At 43.8% G+C, this 23,810-nt stretch overlaps 1 protein-coding gene across 9 annotated transcripts in view; it reads right to left on the bottom strand.

The window, feature by feature from the left end:
* Nucleotides 1–23,810, bottom strand: part of SLC22A23 (solute carrier family 22 member 23) — a 181,060-nt gene that overhangs the window by 123,973 nt on the left and 33,277 nt on the right. For 5 of the 9 annotated variants that reach the window (XR_007152114.1, XR_007152115.1, XM_047858398.1 and 2 more), the window contains exons 2-3: nucleotides 16,529–16,632; nucleotides 10,582–10,736 (exon numbers count right to left, since the gene is read on the bottom strand). The exons of 2 other annotated variants lie outside the window; for them this stretch is intronic. Coding sequence is in view for 5 of the 7 variants with exons in the window: in XM_047858398.1 (XP_047714354.1) it covers nucleotides 10,582–10,736; nucleotides 16,529–16,632 (259 nt within the window). In the remaining 2 variants the exon portion in view is untranslated. The remainder of the gene's footprint in view (nucleotides 1–10,581; nucleotides 10,737–16,528; nucleotides 16,633–23,810) is intronic. 2 more of the 9 variants (XM_047858399.1, XM_047858400.1) reach the window with 1 other exon arrangement.

The following is a 23,810-nucleotide window of genomic DNA, read 5'->3' as shown; positions in this document are numbered from 1 at the left end:
AAGTTACCCTCACCCACATGTCAAGTTTCCATTTGTTAAATGGGTTAAATAACAGTGCCCACACATAGAATGATGGGGTGGATTAAATTAAATATTTGTATTACACTCAGCATAGCAGCAATGTACGTTGTAAAAACCCAGTAAGTATTAGCTCTTACTTAAAGGCCCTACTAGTGAGGTAGGCAGGCAGGTACAAGGACTAGAGGTCTCAGTTTCCTTATCTCTAAAACATGCCCATTATTAGGATCTACTAGGTTAGTATGAAATTTGAAACATTGTGTGCATGTGGGTGTGTGTGTATAAATTAATAACTTAGCATAGTATCTGAACTTAGAAAATGCTCAATAAATACATTATTGTTACCAAACAACTATCATCGTGACCTCTTCAGTTTCTCCTTTTTACTCCTCAACATCAAAATACTACTCAGTTGTGAAATACCATGCTACATACATGCCATGCACATGATAGACTGTGTGAAAAGGGAGGTCACAGCACAAGGCTTCCCTTAGATATTCTGTCGAACCCTTGCACATTAGAGTTGCCTGTGCCTCTTTCTAAAAGGAAAGAAGGGACATTATCTACTTATCCATCCATCCATCCATCCATCCATCCATCCAAGCAAGGGAGTGATATAATGAGATACCAGACAAAATCATGCTTCAAGCACTGAGACCAGCTAAAGAGTGAGCAAATGACTGGGGATGAAGGGCCAGGCAGCCTCCCAGCATGACCTCCTACACAGTAAGGAAGGGCAGTCACACGCCCTCCCATCCACACACACAAAAGAAGCTAATAACATTTACAAACATGGTCCTTTGTTTTTGTTTTTAAAGTTGATTTATTTATTTTGAGAGAGAGATCACAAGCAGGGGAGGGTCAGAGAGAAGGAGAGACAGAATCCTAAGCAGGCTCCACACTGTCAGCGCAGAGCCCGACACAGGGCTTGAACTCAAAAACCGCAAGATCATGACCTGAGCCTGAGCCGAGATCAAGAGTCGGATGTTTAACCAACTGTGACACCCAGACACCCCAACATAGTAAATCATTTTTATCCCTACACGCTACTCCATCTCAGGAACCCCTGGTCGCCTCTGCAATTAGAGTCCATGGCCAGATAGACAGGGCCGTGCCAGCTTGACAAATTACATAGATGTCAGGGAAGAAACAGAAATTCCAAGTCACAGCAGAACTAGCAATAGCTCTTTCTTATGTAAAACTGCTGTGACTGGGGGCTGGGCTAGACCTAAATGGCCCTAATTCCTCCCCTGCCCCCACTCTGACAGGGGTTTGGAGAGAGTTCTGAGCCCTTTCCCAGAACTGGCACAAAGCAGATATCAAGCCTTGATGCTTTCAAAAGGCACAGGTTGGAAGGGACACAGGCACCTTTCAGTTTTCAAAGAAGTGTGGTCAGAACCAACTCCGGTTGGACACAAAGTACCCTTTTCTACAAGAATCGTCAAAGGCCCCACAGAAGGAGGAAGGAGGGGAAAATAGTAGCCCTCAATCGGAGACCCATAGTTTTCCAGGCTCTGTGTTGCATGCAGGAGGCTCAGGGGGAACTCGAAACCTGGGCCTCTGAGCTGTCCTACTTGGTCACCTGAGAATGCTGCCCGGGGAGGCCCTGCGGTCTCATTCTGGGGCATCTGGCCCAGCTGTTATGCTGCTGGGCTCCTCAGACTCCCCGAGACTGGTTTCCATCAGGGTAGAGTCACAGCCTTAAAGATGCCCAGAGGCCCCGGGGGGTCCAACTTCACAGAGAATCACCACATCCAGAGACCCGGCCAGCAAGAGCTGTACACGGGGTGAAGGGAGGGCCTGCCCGCCATAGAGTTTAGTGGGTTCCAGGTAGAAGAACCGAGTGGGTCCCCACAACCCAGGAGAGAGCCTAACAGGACGTCCCAGCTAAGCCTCTGACACATGGTCCCTAAAAGCCTGGATGCTGGGTTGGGGGGCCTTGTTCCGGCAGAGGGAACACTTCTCCAGAGGGGGCAGCAAAACCAACAAATAAAACCAGGTGCTGTCCATCATGTCATCCCACATAGTGGCCAAGTCTTCTGGATTCTTGGACCAGCAACTGGAAAGTGGCTCCTGAACAGCTTTTCCTCCTGAAGAGTCATTTGGGAAGAACAACAGAAAACGAACCTTGTGCCATGTCAAAGTAAAACTTCTCTTCACACCCCACTCACACCTGTCCTAGGAGCAGACATTTTCACACAAATCATGTCAAAAATAGGAGTTGCCATCTTCCTGACACAGAGGAGGGCAAATGACACAAATATATTTTCAAAAGGCACAGGTTGGAAGGGACACAAGTACCTTTCAGTTTCCAAAGACAAGGAGGATGCTTGTGCAGGGACACATCAGTTAATCCTAAGCAGACCCCCAGAATCTCACTTGGACCTTAAAGTGTATGTGCTTGGGGGTTTGGAAATATCATGGCAGAACATGGCAGACAACAGGACCACAATAGGCCAATAGCTGCATGAAGGGCCTGCAAGCAAGTTTTCTGAGTTACCATTTAAAACGGATGCCTGGGTGGCTCAGTCAGTTAAGTGTCTGACTTCAGCTCAGGTCATGATCTTGCAGTTTATGAGTTCGAGTCCTATGCTGACAGCTCAGAGCCTGGAGCCTGCTTCAGATTCTGGGTCTCCCTCTCTCTCTGCCCCTCCACTACTCACATTCTGTCTGTCTCTCTCTCCCAAAAATACATAAACATTAAAAAAATAAAAGATAAATAAAAGTATAGAGAATAAAAGGGGCACCTGGGTGGCTCAGTTGATTAGGGGTCTGACTCTTGACTTCGGCTCAGGTCATGATCTCATGGTTCATGAGTTTGAGCCCTGTGTTGGACTCTGCACTGCCAGTGTGGAACCTGCTTGGGATTCTCTCTCTCCCTCTCTGCCCCTCCCCAACTCATGCTGTCTCTCTCAAAATAAATAAACTTAATAATAATAATAATAATAATACCCCGAAAACCACATCTCTAATTCAACTGTAGTTCTAAATGCCCCATTTCGAGCCATAAAAATGTACTGTTTCAGGTGACTTCAAAGAAAAATAGTCATTCCAGATTTGCCTTCCAGTTCAATTTTTTCTCTCAATTATAATGAACATTTGCCATTGTTAAAAATGTATTTCCTTGCACAGCAACATGGGGTATAATTAAGCCACTGAATTGTACACTTAGTGGTTGAAACGGTAAATTTTATGCTATATATATTTAATCACAATAAAAAAAAACCCGTTATTTCCTTTCTCAAAATACTTGACGTTAAGGACAAGGCAGTGCTGCTCTGGGGAGGACAGGAAGTAAAACCTATCTTTGAAATGATTTAGATTACATTAATCACTAAATTGAATTATGGTAGCTTTTGCTCTAGTTAACTCTGACCTACTGGGCAATCATGGCTACATCCAATGGACATTTCTCAATCCCGGTCTTGCATCATTTGACACTCGGCCCCTTCCCTGACTCCCTGCTTATTAGCCTATTCAGACTTTCCACTGACTATGCAGGCTATCCCTTCCCATCTCCCTCAACTAGTTCTTCTACCTCCACCCATTTATTCCTCATGTTCCACAGAGTCTGGGTGATCTCAGTTATCCATAACCCTTAACTGCTACCTTTATGCTGAGGACACACAGACCTTACTCCTGAACTTCTGAATAGCCAATCACCTGCTAAGCAACCCCCTCAGATATCCCTAAGGCACCATCGAGTCACCCTATCTGAGACTGAAGCTGTCATCTTCCCCTACCAAACCTGCCAGAGGAAGGGAGTGGACAGTAGCTTCTAAATCCTAAAGGATTTGGAATCAGGATGCCTGGGCTGCATCCCTTGTCTCATCACTTGGGGGGAAATCCATCCAATTGTCCAAGCTGGCCACCTGGTCCCCCCTCTCCCTTCTCCCAGTTCTTCAATCAGCTAGGCTGTGGATTCCACCTCCTTAAAGTCTCTTTCCTTGTGGCCATGGCTTTCTTCAGGCTCTTCTTCTGCACTTGGATCCTGCACCAGCTCCCAGCTTTTAGCACGACCTTCTTCCTTGGTCTGCTCTCCACTGGCACAGCCTAAGTGATTCCCACAAAGCACATAAAGGTTTACTTTTCTTGCTTGAGACCCTTCAGTAGCCTGACACTGTTCCAGGGTCATGGAGGATGGGACTTTGTGCACATCCCAGCCTCCTTCCCAGGCTGTGCCATTCGTGATTCAGACTCTGGGTTCCAATCAGTCCCAAATCACCCACAGTCCCCAGAATTACTAGTCTCCTTGACCTCTGAGCACCCACTGCAAACAGCAAGCACCTATTCTCCCTGACCCCGACCTCATGGTTCAGAGGTCGCTTCCTGACACTCTCACTTCAACCAGGGCCTGTCTCTCATCTTTACTCATTAACCTCTGACGGTCCTGGACGGCAGGAAGGTGCGTCTGCCTTTGTGTGCTCAGCACTTGACAGTGCCTGGTAAGTGCCCAAGTCATTCCCCAGGCACCTAGTAAGCCCTCACATGTTTGCCAAGCAAGTGAGTGAAGAAGAAAGCAGTCTTGTGTTTCCATGAGGGTCACCAAAGACCAAAAGGTAAACTATCGAAAGGAGGGTTTATCTGGCAAGACACAGTAACACAATGCAAGGTCCAAGCACATCTGGTTTCATGCCCCTCCAACACTGCAGTTGAGCTTAGAACTCAAGAGCCATAGAAGGAATGGTGGAGACTTGTGGTTTTCCATTTGGTTTTGTTGTTATTGGTTTATTTTTTTACAGCAATATTAAGTGTTGTCATATAGAATCCATTGTTTTTGTTTGTTTTTTGTTGTTTTCTGTCCATCTCCCCGACACATGGTTCCAGGAAGGGATCGCACAGTTCCACAGGACACAGTTTGAAAGCCTGTGCCCTGACTTAATAGACAGGGGAGACAGAAGCTTACAGATAAAGCAATTTGTCACTGATACAGAGTCGGTCCATGGCAGAGCTCACACCATAGCTCAGATCTCCTGATTTCTAGATCTTTCTACTTTCCCTGTAGACATTGTATTTTTTCCAGAGAAAAGTCTCAATATAAATTCAAGTTTGGGCTAACATGTAAGTAGGGATAGAGATGTTTAATAATTTTTATTTAAAGTGAGAAAAATCAGTCCTCAGTGGCATTTTCTGGTTCTCTGTTGGACAACTCATCCCCAGCGTGTGGGGCCAGTGAGAAGCATGGCCCTAACTGGCTGCCACACTGTCTCCCTCCTGGGGACTAGAGATCACAGACCCAGGAGCTTCTGTACTGACTCAATATTTCCTGGTTACCCCCAAGAAGCGATGGTTCCTCAGAGCTGTGACAGAGGCAGGTAGAGAGGGAGAGGATGGATATATATATATATATATATATATATATATATATATATATATATGTATGTATGTATGTATGTATTTGCTTATAGATTTACTCCCTTACTCTTCACAGTCTGTCTGCGTGCTTAGTAAAGTTTCCAGTGAAGAAAAAGACTGGTGGGGAAGCCCCAGTCTGTTCTGATTTCCCAGCTACTCCAGTCTGAATCTGGATAAACCCAAAATTCTTCCCAAGCTTAAAAAAAAAAAAAAAAAAAAGCATTTGTCAAAGGCTTTTGGTAAACTCTGATTCATTTCCTTGGTGGAAAAAAGCCCTGTCAGTAGAGCTGGTCCCGCCAGAAGATCGGGGTTCTGGCTCTGTCTTGCTGCTCTGGGGAGGGCCCAGAATCTGAAGATGGGGAGGGGTGAGAGGGGAAAGAGGAAGGCTGTGGTGGACAACCACAAATTCACGTGAAACTTCCCCTCTGCCCAAACGCACTGCCAATATTTGCTCCGCAGAAGAAGAGAACCACAAGCCAGGGGAGGTCATTTGTACCGGATAGTGGCAATCACCGTTCTTTCTATTTATTCCACAGTTCAGCAACTCACTACCTGAAGAGTTTTGGCTCAGTCAATTCTTCTTCTTCTTCTTCTTCTTCTTCTTCTTCTTCTTCTTGTTAATGTACAGTATGACTTTGGTGTTAACAACCCATCTGACTGAAATATGTTCCAAGGAATAATAGTTAAGAAAGACAGCATGTTACAGAAATATATGCAATTGTGAGGAAGAGTCACCCAACACCAGCACATTAGGAATTACTTGACCACTTCAGTGTGAAGTTAAAACCATCAGTGCCATGTGAGACAGAGAACATCACCCCTTGAGCAAACTCAAGCCTTTTCTGAGTCTATCTGCCAATTAGACCTGGCTTCTAATTTTGTGAAATACTCAGTACCTTAGTCACCTGTGACACTTCTGGTTACTGCCTGATTATGTGTAAAAATCATCCAGTTATTGAGGCTGATTGGGTTTAGGGAGGGTTGTTCTACTGAGAACATGAAGCTTTGAGAGCAATTTTCAAGAAAAGTGCTCACAGTTGTTAGGTCCAAAAACAAAACAAAGGAGGTGACATTCATTTGCCCATATTAACTAAAATATGGTCTCTGCCAGCAAAAAGTAGTGTTCATTATTTCAAATTGGGGGCAGGGGAGGTTGGCAGTGATGGGGAGGGGGAAGACAGAGATCAAATGAGGAGAGAGACTAGAAAAAGTATTTATATTTAAAAAAATTGTCTCCCATAAGACTTATTACATCAACATCAAATTAACTTAAAAACAATCATCTCGTATGGGCTTCTTTTGAAGAAAGATACATTTGAAATGATACTGCAGTACCCTTCTGTGATGTTATGAAACCCAGCTGGAGAAAGAATTCATACCACAAGGCATCATGACAGCCTGTACTGAAAAGTGACTATTTCTTTAGTCTTTGAGAAGACTTCATTCATAAACAAATAAGGAAATGTAATCCATTGCTTCCTTTCTCAGTCTGTGGTTCCCCACCCCTTGCTTAGCAGAGTCAAGATTTTCTCCCTTATTTTTTTTTTTCAGTCCAGAGGCAAAGGGATACAATTAAGCCCCTGATTGAGCCCAAGTATATTTAATTATTTCAGTGTCTCATGATGGCCTCCCAGGAAGACAGGGACACACAAACCCATCCACCTTCACTGGTTCACTCTGGTGCCAAGCACTCTGCTTCCATGTAAAAACTCCTGGGGAAGATGCCAATAATCTCTATTTTATGTCCTAATTACACAACCACATCTCCCTTTGATGACTTGAAAGAAACAAAAGTTTAAAGGATGGCGTATTTAACTGGAATGTACCTTAGAAAAATTCCAAAGCAGAAAAAACCCACAAAAAACAAAAACAAAAAAAACCCAAAAAACAAAAAACCTCAGGCCGCCTTGCACATAAAGCCGAAAACTTTCACGAGTCAGCAGCATTTCTCAAAACTGAGAGTCCACGCTCACGGCAAGCTACACAAGAAACAAAATGTGCACAAATCAGTACTTCCCCTCCTTACATCGCCAAGCACCTGCAAGGCTAAAAAAAGGACAATATCCAGTTCTCTTCTGAGACAGTACAGGCCTTTCCAGCAGATGCATTAAGTGAGATAAAAAACCTCACGGCTGAAGCAGGGAGAAAACGTTGGGACCATTAAGAATGTATTTTCCAAATAATCAATGTCCCAAATATAAAAACTTTTCTTCAGAGTCAATAAATATTTCAACCCTGTGACCTTTCCTTTATGCAAAACAAATTCCCAAGCATTAACTAAGCACATATACTACCCGGGTATAAACACTAGCAGGCACGTAGACTCAGCTTGCCCGACTGACTGGGGAGCTTGCCTCTCAACGTTTTATCACCAGCCTCTGTCTTTGCCCCAAACTGCCAGAGAGATGGGCTATCTCAGCCCAGCACATTCCATATCCTACCCCATCTGGTCTGCCCATTACAACTTCATTTCCACTTTCGATTCCCCTTGCCAGTCTTAGCTCTCCTGCTATGACTCAACCTCCCCCTAATTTACACTGTCTAGATATTAGTCAATGAACTCCCACTACTCGCTGACATCCTTTTGCTTTAACTTTGCTCTATCAGATACGGTATTAACTCAGAGGACTGCTAGGTTGATACTTGAAAATGTTCGTTGCAATGATATTTGTCACAGTATTTGATGTGGAATCCCGATTTAAGAAAATAATTATTTATTCATGCCTGGCTTCATTTCCCAAAAAAATGTAAGGCTCCTAGCACAAACACATGCAATAAAGTTAACACTTGCATTACGGAAATAGGAAAATGGGGCGAAAGACAAATGAAGGCAGGAACGTTCAGAAGGAATTAGGAGAGAGGCCAGAGTTTAAAGCTCAGCTTGACAGGCCCATCACACACATGCTAGATTAGAGTCTAAGCTTTTTAGAGCTCCCTAGAAGCCAGTGGACAGAGAGAGACTCACACATATCAGTGGCTGAAATATTATGGCTCATTGGTCAAACCTGGCCCGCTTTCTGTTTCAGTAAGTGAATTTTTGTTGGCACACAGCCACACCTACTCATTTACATATTATTTACGGTCGTTTTCAAGATACAGTGGCAGAGTCCAGTGGCTGCAACAGAGACCTGCAAAATCTGAAGTATTTACTATCTGGCCCTTTACAGAAAAAAGTCTGAAGATGACCAGGTTATATGATTCTGTGCACAGCAGTTTCCTGGGACAAGCACACCCAAGCATGGTTCTGTAGTGGCAGAGAACTTTCTACTGTGTAATCTCATGAAGACACATCCTTCGCTTTATTTTCCACAGTAAACACAACAACAGGTTTTGCAGGGCGGATGGCATGATGTCACCACACACGTCAGTGAAACCATTCCATGTGAGGCTGAAACAATGCAGGTCAGGAGAATTGGTCTCCTGCTTTGGCTTCATTCAGGGAGAGTCGTACAGATGGCAAGTGCCTCCCCACCCTCCTCGCTTATCATGGGCAGACATGGCCAATGGCTCCAGGTGGTTTCACCCAGTGTCCTCCGAAGGCTTCTCTGAGTTCTCTGGCAGCCTCAGCCATCCACTAGCGATTGGCATGCAAGGTACACTGGTATGCCATCTTTGTTTTCCAACAGTTTTCCATTAACACTCCCTCTCTGAGTCTGAGAAGTGCCGGGGTGGTGAGATGGAGGAAATGCTCCTGAGCAGAGCCATTCTATTCTGCCTCTCACGGCATGCGTGAGGATGCACTGGGCTGATGTCCTCCTGAGAGAACCTGGAGCTTGGCAAGGACGGCTGCCTAAAGGGGAAAACCCATCACACCTGCACACGTGTGGGGCAGGTGAGCATCTGAGAGCAGGGCCAGGGCTCTCCTCCAGAAAACAGAGCAAGGAACCTCCTCCTCTCCACAGACCACAGGGTAGATAGGGCCAAACACTGGCACTGGCATTTTGTCTGCAAACGTTCAAGCCTGATGCCCATGTTGTTTGCTCAAAGAAACAAAACCTCCAAACAGCCATCACCCAGACCCACTGACCTTGAATGCACATATTCCTAAAGAAACCCTCCTTGCCAGAAGCAAGGGTTCCAAAATAAATGCAAATAAAAACTGGCAACGGTGATTTCTAAGAAAGTAAAATTCAGTTGAGTGTTGGAAGAGGAAGACAGACCCTGCCCGCTGTGGATCTGGAAGAATACATCTGTCACCTTTCTCTGTGCTCATTCCTCCTTTGTGACTATAAGCCTATGTTATAAAGTGATCCTATTTCTATTCTCTACAATAGGGAGCAAAAATTCAGGTTACCCAAAAGTGCTACTGAGTCTAATATACAAATCTAAGAAAATCAGAACTATAGGGCATTGCCACTTGATGTGATTCCTACCCATGTTGTCAAAAGGAAAGAAACAGGCAAAATACGTTATGAATCATTTTACATTGTCCCTAACAGATCTTTCCACAAGGTAATTAGAAAGTATAAAACCAGGAAATAAGTAAAACATCAATGCCTAAAACCTTCCTCCTCCCTGTGAGTTTGCAGCTATATCTCAACTACAAAGAGGTGACATATAACCACATCTGACAAGGGAATTAATACAGCCAACGAGCATGATAGGTCAGTGCAGGACATTTTTCTTCACCCTAAAAAGAGCAAATACTAACAAATGCTACCATTTGCTCTTCAAATACCAATGCTGAGGGTTCAAGTCCAGATTACATAAGGCCACATCTGGACACGACAGAATGTGGAAAATCTGGACTCCACATAACCCTTGAGAAAAAAAGTAAGAAACAGCCAATCAGAATGCTGAGTCTAGACCAACCAACAGTGGGACTCAGTGTGCTGTTCCGGAACTAAGTTCAGGGATGCCCAATTACGCACTGGATTTGGAAGTACACAGAATGTCAACACAGAAGATTCTGGAGGAAAGCAAAAGCCCCTCCATATCAGGAGCGGGCTGACCCCCACTCCTCCAAGCAATTGTGTGACCCTCCACGTCCTCTCATGAGCCCTGAGCCGAAGCTGGAAATCAGAACGGAGTGTTGGATGACATTGCCTGAAAAACTTTTCCAGAACAGTTGAGGCCACTAAAGTTTGTGCTTCCAAAAGACTGTCATCCCAAACCACCAGCACGCAGGGCGCCCTGCCCATAACCTCATAGGCAGCAGCAATTACTTTTACTAATTTTTTCAAGACAATTGTGAAGGCTCTTACTTACGTAATGCATACAAGGTAAGAATTATCCCAGCCAGGCAGAATCCTTCAAAGAACCTGAGTGTGCTGAACATTGTCACATTCACTGACAGTGCCACAGTTAGTCCGAAGATCAGAATGAAGATGATGGAAAAAAGCAGCACAGGCCGCCGGCCAACCCTGCATATGGAGAGGGAAAAAATTAGGAATCATCGTTAAACAGGATGAATGCTAGATGCTGAAACCCTGTATCCAGCTGGTGCTCTACAGATGTTGATCTGTACTCACTACAGTAAAAGGCTTTGTAGTGTCTACACCAACTTGGTAGATCTAGGGGTCCCTCAGGAGACATTCAGCCCAAACCCTTGTTTTGTACATAAGGGGACAGAGGTCAAACAGCTACTGAACAGAATTGAGACAGGGACTCCATTCCTGTTGGCAAGTCTGTTTCTAAGTATGTAGGAGGATGATTCAAGGCAAGAGTAACAAAATCAATAGTAACTCCCCAAACACAAACCTCGACACACCCAGCATAAAATGTGCTGAGAAATCGCTGACCTTTGGATTTGGCTCCAAAGTCAACATGGACACTGAGCTGAGTGGCTTCATTTCCTTTTTCTGGGATGTTAAGTCGTCCTACCTGACCTCAGGTACATGTGGCCTATCAGAATCAGGGCCCTGATGGCTGCTGGCTTGTTTTTTTTAAGGGATCACAGGCTAAACTAGGACAGGCTGAACTTTAAATAAGGAGTGTGGACCTGAAAGTGAAGCCTACCAGGCAGCAAGGCGGCGGGGGGGGGGGGGGGGGGGGGGGGCGGTGGTGGAAAGAACCCAGCCCACTGTGTTTCTGAAAAGGGCAGCACAAACACTAGGTTGGCGGGCTACAGAGTGGGCTTGTGCAAGATCGGTGACCGCTAGGGGGCGATGTGCTTCTAGGTGGGGCTGGCAGGACAGTAGGGGTGGTCCCAGGGAAAGGAAGTCACTAGTTCTCCATCCTTCCAGTGCTACCTTTCCATCTTTTCCTTCATCAACTCATCAGGAAAAAAACCAAAAAACAAAACCAAACTCTCCATCACACAAATTAACATAAATATAATCGGCTTGAACTAGAAGGCTAGCTCACAGAAAAACTGGAGTAGTGGACTATCTGCCAAGGGGAAAAAAAATCTAAGCCTGGCACCCCAAACACCTAAAGAGTTGCTGAATGGCTTAAGCTCGCCTAGACATCCTTGTGACAGTCTTATGACCAATAAAAACAGAAAGTAGATTCACAGCCTAGGGCTCAGGATGAGAATAGGGAAATGACTGGAAGTGAATGCAAGATTTCCTTTTAAGGTGCTGGAAATGTTTGACACTTAGAATGTGGTGATGGTTGTATAACTCTGTAAAGATACTAATGTTTATTGAGTTATACACTTAAACTGAGTGAGTTTTATGGTATATAAATTACCTCTCAATAAAGCTATTAAGAAAAAACCAATACTCTGTAATGCATATCCTTGTCCTATGAAAGAAATGGATGTAATTTCAAGAAAATTTGGGGGGAGGGTACTACAGGAAACAATTTCATCCATAATTTCTTAGGCTTCTAACCATCCCCATTAGTCACACTAGTTTAATGAAATGAAGCCAAGGCCATGAACTCAATGCCAATGGAAGTCAACTATCCTGTCAAGAGTTTTTAGCCATTATGTCCCTTTGACTGGTGCTGGGGTCATTAAGCCCTTGTTGCGTAAGACTCTATACGTAGTTTTATCCAAACCCAATTCATTTAAAGAAATAAATTTAGAATATGGCTTAGTTGGTCTCCTGAAATGAAGGAAAACAAAGATGAGATCTACCTTCTCCATTTTTATTTCCCTTTACTCCCCTTGTTTGTAAAGTGGGGATAACAGTCTGACTTCACAGCATCAAGATCATTAAGAGATGGCAGATACAGGCACAATGTGTAGCACAGACCAAACAGTTAAATGTTTAGCTTGTATGATTCCTTCCTACACATCTACACCCCAGCTGCCCACCAAACATGGTTTGCCCTGTTCCAATACTTTAGAAAAGATCCTGATTTTTTTTTAACTTGTAGAAACTATTCTAAATCTCTCCATCCCAAATGGTTGCTAAAATCATGAAGTAAAAATTATTTTTAGGAACTCTGGGGAAAACATGGTCTTTGAAAGCAGACACCCTGGTCTTGAATCCAGGCTCACCACTCAGAAACTATGTGATCTTGGGAAAGACTAAGCTTGTTCAAACGGGCCTTGAGTTTTCTTTAGGAGGGACCAGTTACTGCCGACCTAAGGGGGCTACTGTCAGGTGGGGATATGTGATTCAGTAAGCGTTCAACAACTGTTACAATCGCTGGAGTCTTAGTGTGAACTGGCTCCATCCAGAGCAGGATCCCGCTCAGAGATGTCTGACAAAACTACACTCCTATAATGCAGAGGGGGGACCTAAGGGGGGGCAGAAGAGTGGCCCTCAAGGATGTCCACGTCCTACTCCTCAGAACATGTGAATATGCTACCTTTCATGGCAAAAGTGCTCTGCAGATGCAAATACGATTAAAGACCCTGAGACGAGGTGGTGATTCGTTCAGGTGGATCCAGTCTAAGTACATGGAGACCCTCTTCTGGCCGTAGGGAGCCAGAGAGATATTAGCGTGAACAGGACCTGATTGCCATTGCTGGCTTTGAGGTTAGAAAAGGGGCCACAAGCCAAGAAATGTGGGCAGCTTCTGGAAGCTGGAAAAAGCACAAGAAAGGATTACTTCCTGGGGCCTCCAGAAAGAAATGCAACTCTGTCGGCACCTAGAATTTAGCCTTCCATGAACTGCAGACCTGTGAGTTCATTAATTGAAGCCACCAAGCGCATGGTAATTCGTCACAGCAGCCATTGAGAAGTAATACAGGCTCTCAATAGGGAACAAATGCCCCACTCAAAATGAGTTGAGGAGATTTTAATAAAGGGATTATTTGCAAAAGGCTGGGCAGGCTGTAAGAGAAATTTGGGTCTGCTAGCAGAAGGGGGATAAGGGGGAAGATGGTCTGGGAACCCAGAGAGAGAGGTGCCATGTGGAGGGGCTCCTAATGGGAGGCAGCTAGCCTCTGATAGCCCTGCAGAGACCCAGCTGGGGACAAAAACATCCCGCCTCACTATCATCTCTCCTTCAGACCTCTAGCTGGTACTCTCTCCCCATGGCCAGGTTCAGCCAGGAGCTAGAGGGCAAGGGGTCCTCTGGTGCAGTCTAGAAAGGCCAGGGCCCAGGACCCAGGGCCCAGTGCCAGTTGGAGACTATGTAGAGGGCTCGTGGAGGGAAGCGTGCTCAATATCCAGCAACAGAACCAACCACGGAAGGAAGGGAGCTCATCTAGCAAGAACAGAGACTGGGCTACTCCCTTTCAAACGTCTCAACTAACACATTATAGGACAGTATATGATGTATATCCCCAAACAAGATTTGTGTGGAAAATGATACCTTTTTAAAGAAAAAGGTGTACTGGGGTGTCTGGCTGGCTCAGCCAATAAAGCATTTGACTCTTGATCTCAGGGTTGTAAGTTCAAGTCCCACATTGGGTGTAGAGATGACTTTTAAAAAAAAAGTGTATTCCTGAATTTCATTATATGCTGACTTCAGTCTTAGAAAGCTTAACCTAGGACTTGGTCAACTTCCCTATGTAGCCATGAAACGGGTGCTAGCAGCTGTGAAGTTTGAAGTTCCCTCTAAATGTGCTTATTTCCTTTCAGCAAGGCTCTAGCAGGGAGTCAAAGGCCAAAAATAAATTATAATAAATACAGGGTGGAAAACACCAAACTTTCAAGCTGGAACTGAGGCCCTCTCAAGATGTTCAAGAACCACAGCACAAAGCAGCCTGGCCTGGCTCTCCGGGCACCCCTCGCCCACTCACCCCAGACTTTGGAAAAGCAACCGCAAGAGACGTGGCTTTGCAGCACGAGGCTCTGGCTATTTGCAAAAGGAGACCTCCAAACTCCTCTGCCTTTTGTCCCCAGGCCTGGTGTGTGATCAGGGACGCCAAACAGCAGGTATGTGCCAGAGGTAAGAAATCACAAAAACAACTTCTAAACAGTTGAAGCCATTACAGACTGATCCATTAATAGAAGTCCATGTTTACTTTCCCATTATATAATTGAATAAGGACACTCAAACCTCAGCCAACTCTGCAGTTTTTAGAAAGAAGTGACATGGATTATATTAGTATATCTTCCTCATCTATTTCAACGCAGATCACTGGGAAACAAAAGTCCTTGTGGTGAAAATATTGGGATTACAGTATGTTCCAAATTAGTAACAGTTTACTCTGATAACCTATACGCTCAAGTATTTGGTGAAAAAAACCCTACGCTCCTCCCACTTCCCCACTCCTCCCCATGACCATGTCAAAAAAAAAACCCTCAAGGGGGCTGTAGTATAGGTTTTCAGAGGTCACTGACAGCTTCTCTGTTACCGTTCCCAGGGAACTTGTCCTTAAGAAGCATTTACAAATGCTGATTAAGCAAATTCTGAACACACAGGAAGTCACATTACCTGTGAATGCAAGGAACTCCCAAATAGATGTTTGCTTTTGGAAAGAAATTTCCAGAACTTGAAAGTGCTTTTGGAACCCCTCTGGGCCCCACCTGCTGCTCTATTGCTCCCCTGCACCCCTCCAGCCTCTTGCTGGACGGCCTCAACCAGCTGTGTCAGCTAACCAGGGTACAGGAACAGTGCAGAGCAAAGCCACGATGTCAGGAGTTTGCTCCATATCACTCTTAGCCCTTATTACATCACTGGGTCCAAGAAGTCCCTATTCACAAAAAGTCCCTTTAAAAACAAAACAATGTCAAGAGTGGGAGAACAGCTACCCCACACCTCTCTCCTAGAGCAGTCCCATTACTGGACAACCCTGTCACCATTGGGCAATGCTGCTCAGATGTGTGCTCGCTGCTGTCCTTGTGACCACATGGTGCCTTAAATAAAAGTGCTGTAGCATGCTTGTGAAGAGGCAGGCTCTGGAGCCACTGGGCTTTCGTTCAAATCCAGCTTGAAAAGCTGAGTAAACCTGGGATTTTACTTAGACTTCTGTGCTTCTGTTTTTCTACCAAAAAACAAAGATAATAAATAGTATCTACCTAACAGGGGTGCTCTGAGGATGGGATATTTTAATGCATAGAAATATTTAGCACAGTGCCTGGCAACAATAATCAGTAAGTGTTAGCTGCTAATATTGTTGCTATCATCATCATTATCATCATCATTATAATTCTCTTCACTACTCCTCTCCATCTTTCTAACCTTCTCACTTTATCATGAACCACACACTTTGCTCCAGGCACTAAGAACTCCTTACCCACCCAAGTAAAGCATATTCATTCTCACCTCTGGTCACCACCCTTCCTCCACCTGCAAATATCCATCCATTATCCAAATGCTGTCTACCTTACAAGATCCACCTTCCCCATGGACCCTGCAGAGGTGTCTCCTGGCCAAGCCAACTGTAAAGGACTGTGCCTCTCTGAAATCTGCATGGTATTTGGAAATGTCATCAGCCTACCCATTCAAATCATGTGGGTGGACTTTCTAGCTCCTCCTCTCCCCATTTTTTGATGCATCTCATACACCTACCTCCTCAGAGCCCAGCCCACAGAGCCCTGAACCTATGCCCTCAAACTCTTCCCAACACAACAATAAACATCAGGAGCAGATGGGGCTGCAAGTTGCATGCAGGTTTTGCTAGACTTAGCAGCTAGCAAATTGCAATGACTTTAAATTCTCACTTCAAAAGGGTCTGTTGTATGCACTGGCCAATCCTTTTGGTTCTGGATTCTCCAGGTGATGGCTTCAGCCCTCTGCACCAGCACCAACACCAGGGCAGAGAAAAAACCTAGTGACAGTAAGCTAACACTGACCATTCTTCTTTAGCCAGCAAAGGCTTGCTGTGGCTTCCAAAGGTTCGTGCACACGGCATGTTGGTACTCACCAGTCAGCAATGCATCCAGTTATTAGGTAGCCAAAGATTAATCCAACCAGTAAGGAGAACTTAGCGATATGGACCTTCCAGGCATTATCACACACAAGATCCCACTAGAGAGGGGCAAATAGAAAATAAATCAGAGAGAAACATACACAGATGCCAGTTGTAGTTAATCATAAGGGCAATATAACAACTACAGTAAGGATCATGACACCATTTGGAGCACCAAGTCACACATCCCATGAAGACTCCCTTCCATGTGTTTGAAAATGCAACAATGAGAAACAGAATTTTCCCACAAAAGGCAGTGTAATGTTTTAGTCCAGAACAGACCATAAAAGGCTGCAGGGAGCACCCCATGAAATGTGGGGGCACATGCTCTTCTGTGCCAGCTACTTGGGGACATAACCTGAGGGAGAGGAAGCAGCTAGGAGGCTGGGCACCAACACCCCTTCTCACCCACAGAGCTGTCACATGTGCAGGGAGGGAAGGCCCTGTCAACTTTTTGCAAGAGGTATCACAACATGAGAAAATTAAAGGCAACTTCTGTGTTTCCATCCTCCAAACCTCCCCTGTGCTTTATAAGCAGTCTGAAAAATATTTAATAGTTAATGTTGAAATATCAACTAACAAAACATTCTCACTTTTTCCCTTGTAAGTGTCCCTTATGCTTTCCCTTATTCCATTCTGAGGCTATCTGCTTAGAAAAGAGAGAGAAAGCCAATCAATTGGTAAATACAGCATTTAGACGCTTTTTACAATTCCATTTTATTATTTAATAAAAAATAAAACAAGTCTCCAAAGTTTTTGTTGTCCTTTTGCAAAATCAGAAGAGAAAACCATGTTTGTTCCCTGGAGGTGATGTGTGTCCAAGTGGAAGATATGTGAGGAGGGCACAGCGTTCAAATCCACAAATATCTGGGCCCCAGGAGCAAACCAGCAGGATCTCCGCTGGTGACGCTATGAAGGCTGCGGCCCCCACCCCACATCACCCCATTGATGTCCTCCTTCTGGCACAAAGAAGTGGCTAAAGAACTTCAGGTCAGTGGAGATGGAGAGATGCACAAAAGGCAGGGGAGCTGGACATGTCAGAAGTTCTGGAAGCAGAAATGGGAATTCGTTGGGATGAAACCTGATCTTAGCTGTGTCTTACTCAATACCTCCCACTGCCCCCTTTTCTGTCCATCTTGAGACCTAGATGGCAAGCTCTGGTCCTGTCCCCCGTTTCCAAACTTCTGGAAAGCCTGAGGGAGCCTCCCTGGGAACTCTTAGCTGTGGGTCTCGACTTCAACAGACTTTGGGAAAAGCCAAGCTTCTGCACCTGCCATTGCAGAGTAGAGCACTGGGCCTAGACAAAGCAGGAAGGCAGCCGCCTGTCACACTGTTCCATGACTCCTTGGGACACACATTTGTTCCCTGATGCCCCCAAGGCATGTTCGAATTCCAGAGACCTTGGAGAGAATAAATTTCTCTTCTACCCCATCTGTTTGCAGAGTGATGTCCAATGCCAGGCTCAGGAAGAAAGGGAATGCAAGCACAGACCACACAGGTCTTGTCAACAAAGGATGGTTTGTGCTTGGTTCTTGTCCGGATTTATTCAGGTGTTTGGGAGCAGGGCACTGCTGCTTGCACAGAATCTCATCATTAAGAATTGAGATACGTTAGGGAGTGAATTTCCTCCTGTGTCTACTCCAGTGGTCTTCAAACTGTGCTCCAGCAACCAGCAACCTCAGCATCACCTGGGAACATGTTGGAAATACAAATTCTTGGGCCCCACCCCAGACCTATTGAATGAGAACTCCTGGAATGAATCACAGGAATGTAGTTTACAAGCCTTCCAGGCAATTCTGATGCCTGCTTAAGTCTGAGAACCAGTGGCCAGCCCTGTCCTGCCATTTCCCTGTCATTTTGAGGTTGGTGAATGAGCTTCGAAGTCCAAGGCTGGGGTTTAATCAACTCACCAAAGGCAGGATGCAGCCAAAAACTGCATGAAACACATACGACAGTACTGTCTATTATCTGGTACTGCAAATGAAGGAATGTAAAACTAGATTTAAGTGGGCTTTTTGGAGGCAAATCTGGAAAACCAATATTCATGTATATATTGTTTCCAGGAATAAATATATTAAAAAATTTTTTTAATGTCTTATTATTTATTTTTGAGAGAAAGAGCGCACAAGCAGGGGAGGGGCAGAGAGAGAGGGAGACACAGAATTTGAAGCAGGCTCCAGGCTCTGAGCTGTCAGGGCAGAGCTGGCCATGGGGCTCAAACTTACGAACTGTGAGATCATGACCTGAGCAAAGTCGGACATTTAACTGACTGAGCCACCCAGGTACCCCTGGAGTAAATATATATTTTAATAATAAACACCTTTCAAGGTGCAACCCATCTTCAGAAATACAGGTTCTGCTTTATAATGTGAGTTACGGCATCATAACTATGTGTGTATATTCGGTTTCTCCGGCTAGGTTTATATATTCTGAAACCATTTCTGAATTGTTTTCTCTCCTCTCTGCCCAGCACAGATCCTACCCACAGAGCAACTGATTCCAAGACTAAGAGCTACGTCTATAAGCACACCTGGCCAATCTGAAGAGGAGGTGCCTACAACACCTGTAATCATTAATGTCCCAATCACGTCAGATTGTCCTGCACCTCAGCATGGCACATTCTTGGCAGGAGAGCCTCCTGGTCCCAGGCTGCTGCTGAGGAGGAGGGCACCAGCTGCTGGCTCTATGGCAAAGAATCACTGGCTTATGTCTCCACCCAAACTTCCCATTGATGAGTTTATTTGAGGCTAAGTGATGCAAAAGAGTACATTATGCTTACATTAGATGGCCAGGAGACAAAAGAGATTTTAATGAAAACATTCAGGGAGATGGGGATAATGCCAATACTGTTGTGAGCTCAGCCACCTGAGCAATAATGGTACCCAGCCGAGGGCAGCCACAACCCCATTTAGTTGCTACCTAATAAGACTTTCCATGGTTACCTAACACAACTTGTATCAATTAACAGTGCTGGAATGAAAGAAAACACAGTTGAGAGAGATAGAACAGCTTCCACGGCCAGTAAGGAAAGAAAGCCTGCCTAGAAGTGTCGGCCAGCATGGTTGTTCTCAGCTTGGGGTAGGGGGTCAGGGAACCCAGAGGGTGCCCTGACCCCCTCAATTAGGCACAAGACTAGACAACTTCTCTGAGACAATAAGCAAACTGCCTCCAGACTCCCCAAGATAAGGTGTCTCATGCCTGGGGATCTGTCTGTAACACCACCCCTGGGGCACATTCCAGAAGCTGGGTAGGGTGGGGCTGAGGGAATCCATGGAGATGGCATCCCTTCCTTTGACTTCTACTTCTAGGATGGACAAAAGTAACTGGAAGACAAAATGTGTTCAGACACAGTAATATCTCCAAAAGAATTTCAGAAGCACAAGGAAGCTTTGAGATCACCTTTCTCTTGAAATATGTTCACACCAACTCTTGATAAAATAGAGCAATTAGTCATTTCGCTAAGCAAGGACTAAGAGACTTTTAAAAATCTAAAATGTATGTAGTATCTGGGTGGCTCAGTCGGTTGAGTGTCTGGCTCTTGGTTTTCAGCTCAGGTCATGATCTCATGGTTCCATGAGTTCAAGCCCTGCGTCGGGCTCTGCACTGATGCTACAGAGAGCCTGCTTGGGATTCAATCAATCTCTCTCTCTCTCTCTCTCTCTCTCTCAAAATAAACAAATAGACTTTTAAAAAGAATCTAAAATGTACTTTGTCCCTGACATTAGTCTCTACACCCTTTGCATGCCACCAAAACAATCACAGAATCCAGAGGATTCTCCCTTTCAAACATATCCTGCCCCCATCCCCCACACTCCGTCTTCACTACGGGCAACCTGACTGACCTGGACTTGGCAGGGATGCACTCATCATTCTGGTGTGTGTTTCTGCAATGTGAGCTGGGAGGCTAAAAACAAACCACTTCCGGACTCCCTTCCAGCTAAGGTTTCGGCGGTGATTTAGGTTCTGTCAATCAGCTGCACACCCTAAAATAACTTCCAGTACACAACCCAGACCTAATTTGGGGGATCACTTGCATTAGGAAGAGTGTGCAGTGGGGGTAAGTGGGCCATCCATTCTGCTGTTTGGATCTAGCAGTGCTCCATCTGGAGGTGGCTCAGGTGTAATCGTGACCCAGCAGTTGGACAGTGACCTCCTGATTCTTTAGCCTCCTCACTGGGCAGGCCAGTTCTAGGGAGTTGTTCTAGGAAACCTTCTGGAGGCCCAGCCTACAGCTGCTCCTGCAATTTAGTGAGCACTGTTTCCCTGTATTTGATCCCTACTCCCTAAACACCTGGAGTAGTTTCTGTTATCTGCAAATTGAACCAAAGAACCTGATTAAACTTCCTTGGGACGAGTTGGCAGGGTGAGGACAGGATGTGGGCCATGTCACCATTCTCCCTTCCTGAACTAATACAAGCGTCTCCATGCATTAACTCTGGACTCCCTCAAATCCATTCCCTACAGAACAATGAAAACAATCCTCTAATTAAGCATGTTAACACTTCATCAGCAGGTTTAACACGACCATAAAAGCGTTAAAGTCATGGCCCCGTTTCGTAATCTTAGGCTTGCTTTCTTTGCCATTGTTCCCAAACCAGGGACATTCTATGGAGATGCCTCATGATGCTTGCCAGCCATGACTAAATGGTGAGACAGCTGACCCTAAAAAGTGTTCTCAATTTTAGCTGCACATGTTCTGTTTAAAAAAAAAAAAAAAAAAAGGCAGAGGTTGTGGAAAATCTGGCAGACTGTTTTCTATCTATATATTTTAAGGATAAGCTAAAAGAAAAGAAATAAAATTTGCATTATTTTCAAAGGAATCATCTAATTGCTTGACTTGCCAGAGTAGAAAAATATTCATCAAGGAAACTAATGAAATTTCTAAAGAAGATGCAAAATCAATGGGAGATAAGAAAAGCAATCTTATTTTCGGTAATAATAAATCCTATGATAAAGTAAATGTAAAACAAGAACATGAAAATATTGGAAGAAAACAGATTACTTCTTCAATTTTGAAATGGAGATGAAATCTCTAAAAATTAAGGGAGAAAAAAAAAAGTGCCTAAGGAAAGAATGGACAGTTTTATAACACTTTAACCCTTATGAATTAATTACTATTCATTTATTTACTATGATTTAAATTATGTAAATTATTGCTTATTTATTATTTGAAACTTCCATGGGTTAAAAATACCATAAACAAAATTATAAAGATCTAAATTTGTCAAATATATTAGGGGATCAGAGTATGCCGTTCCAAAATATGTCATGTTGGCATAAAGATTATTTTGAGCTGAAGGCAAATGAGAGTCAACATATACAAAAAGAAGCCTTCTCACCGTTTCTTTTATCTGACTAAAAGCAGAAACTTCTCAGAAATGAGGACTGCTATAAATCCCCTCTCCTGGGAAGTTTTATGGCCATGAACAAGACAGAAAGTCTGCACAGAAATGGGTCTGCAAACAAAACTCACTACAGGGAACCTTATCTTCCATGAGTTTCCCCACATATTTATCTTCCCAGGTTTGCTTCCCCTGACAGCCAAACCCCCTTTTCCTTTGTCTTGTCACTTCTCTAAAAATTTACTGTACTTTGTTCAGAATTTGTATAAGCTCAGATTCTAACACCCCTTTGAGTTACTATCACTGAGTTTCTCCTGTGTGTTTTCACACTGCATACGTTCATAAACTCTGCTTTTCTCTTGTTCATCGACCTTTTGCCAGTCTAATTTCCAGGGCCCCAGCCACAGAACCTAGGAGGGTAGAGGGAAAAGTGTATTTTACAATATCCAAAGAGTTAATATCCTTAATATTTAATAAGCATTTACATAACAATATAGACTAATACTCCAACTAGAAATGGGTCAAGCACTCAATTAACAAAATATGAAACAAATGGTTAAAAAACATTTGAGAAATACTCAATTCCTCTAATGAAAATCAAAGCACAACACTTTGATTCCAAAAAAAAAAAGATTTTTTTTTAAATTTCTTAAAGATGTAGGAGAAACACCAAGGTGCAAATCTGTGCTAGGAATGTAAACTAGACCCTGTTTCCAGAAGGCAGTTTAACAATACACATCACGTTACTTTAAACAGTGTGCACTCTACCCCAGTAATTCCCTTTCTTGGAACTTTTTCCCAAGGAAATTATCAGAGATACCCACAGAGGTCTCAGTGCAATGATGTTCACTGATTGCTAACCTATAAAAATAAAAAATGGGAACTTGACTAAATGTTCAATACTCTACAGTCATTAAAATTTTGCCTCTGATATATACAATGAAATATTACTCAGCTATAAAAAAGAATGAGATCTTGCCATTTGTGATGACATAGATGGACACAGAGGGCCATCTGAAATAAGTCAGACAAATATCATATAATTGCACTTACATGTGGAATCTAAAAAATGAAATAAGTGAACAAACAAAAACAAAAACAGACTCATAAATACAGAGAAAACACTGGTGGTTGCCAGAGGGGATGGGGTAGGGGATGGGTGAAATGAGTAAAGGGGATTAAGAGGTACAAACTTCCAGGTAGAAAGTTTCACCTGGATGAAATGTATAGCATAAGGAATACAGCCAATAAATATTATAATAATGTTGTATGATGACAGATGGTAACATACTTACAGTGATGAGTACTGCATAATGTAGAGACTTGTTGAGTCACTATGTTGGACTCCTGAAACTAATGTAACACCATGTGTCAGTTAAAACAAAATCTGCCTTGGGGGACCTGGGTGGCTCAGTCAGTTAAGCTTCTGACTCTTGATTTCAGCTCAGGTCATGACCTCATGGTGAGATCGAGCCCTGCAATGGGCTCTGTACTGATAGCGCAGCCTGCTTGGGATTGTCTCTCTCTCCCTCTCTGCCTCTCTCCAACTCATGTGTGCATGTGCTCTCGCTCTCTCTCTCAAAATAAATAAAATTCAAAACACCCATTAAAACAAAATTTACCTTTGAAAACTAATGATTGAGAAAAATGCTCATGATGTAATGGTATGAAAAAAACTCAGAATAAAAAAGAACCCAGTGAATAGAAGAGATATTTAAGTATGTAGGGAATATTATTAGAAGGTATTCCAAACTATTAAAGTGATTATCTCTGGAGGGCTGAATTAAGACTGAGCTTTATTTTTTATTTTATTCTTTCCTTGACTTTCTCAAACTTTCTACAATGAATCTATGAACCTTATAATGACAGAAAAAATACAGCAAATATAATGTAAA

The sequence above is a fragment of the Prionailurus viverrinus genome, chromosome B2 (assembly GCF_022837055.1).
Source record: "Prionailurus viverrinus isolate Anna chromosome B2, UM_Priviv_1.0, whole genome shotgun sequence".
Lineage (NCBI taxonomy): Eukaryota > Metazoa > Chordata > Mammalia > Carnivora > Felidae > Prionailurus > Prionailurus viverrinus.
This window is presented reverse-complemented; position numbering and strand designations above follow the sequence as displayed.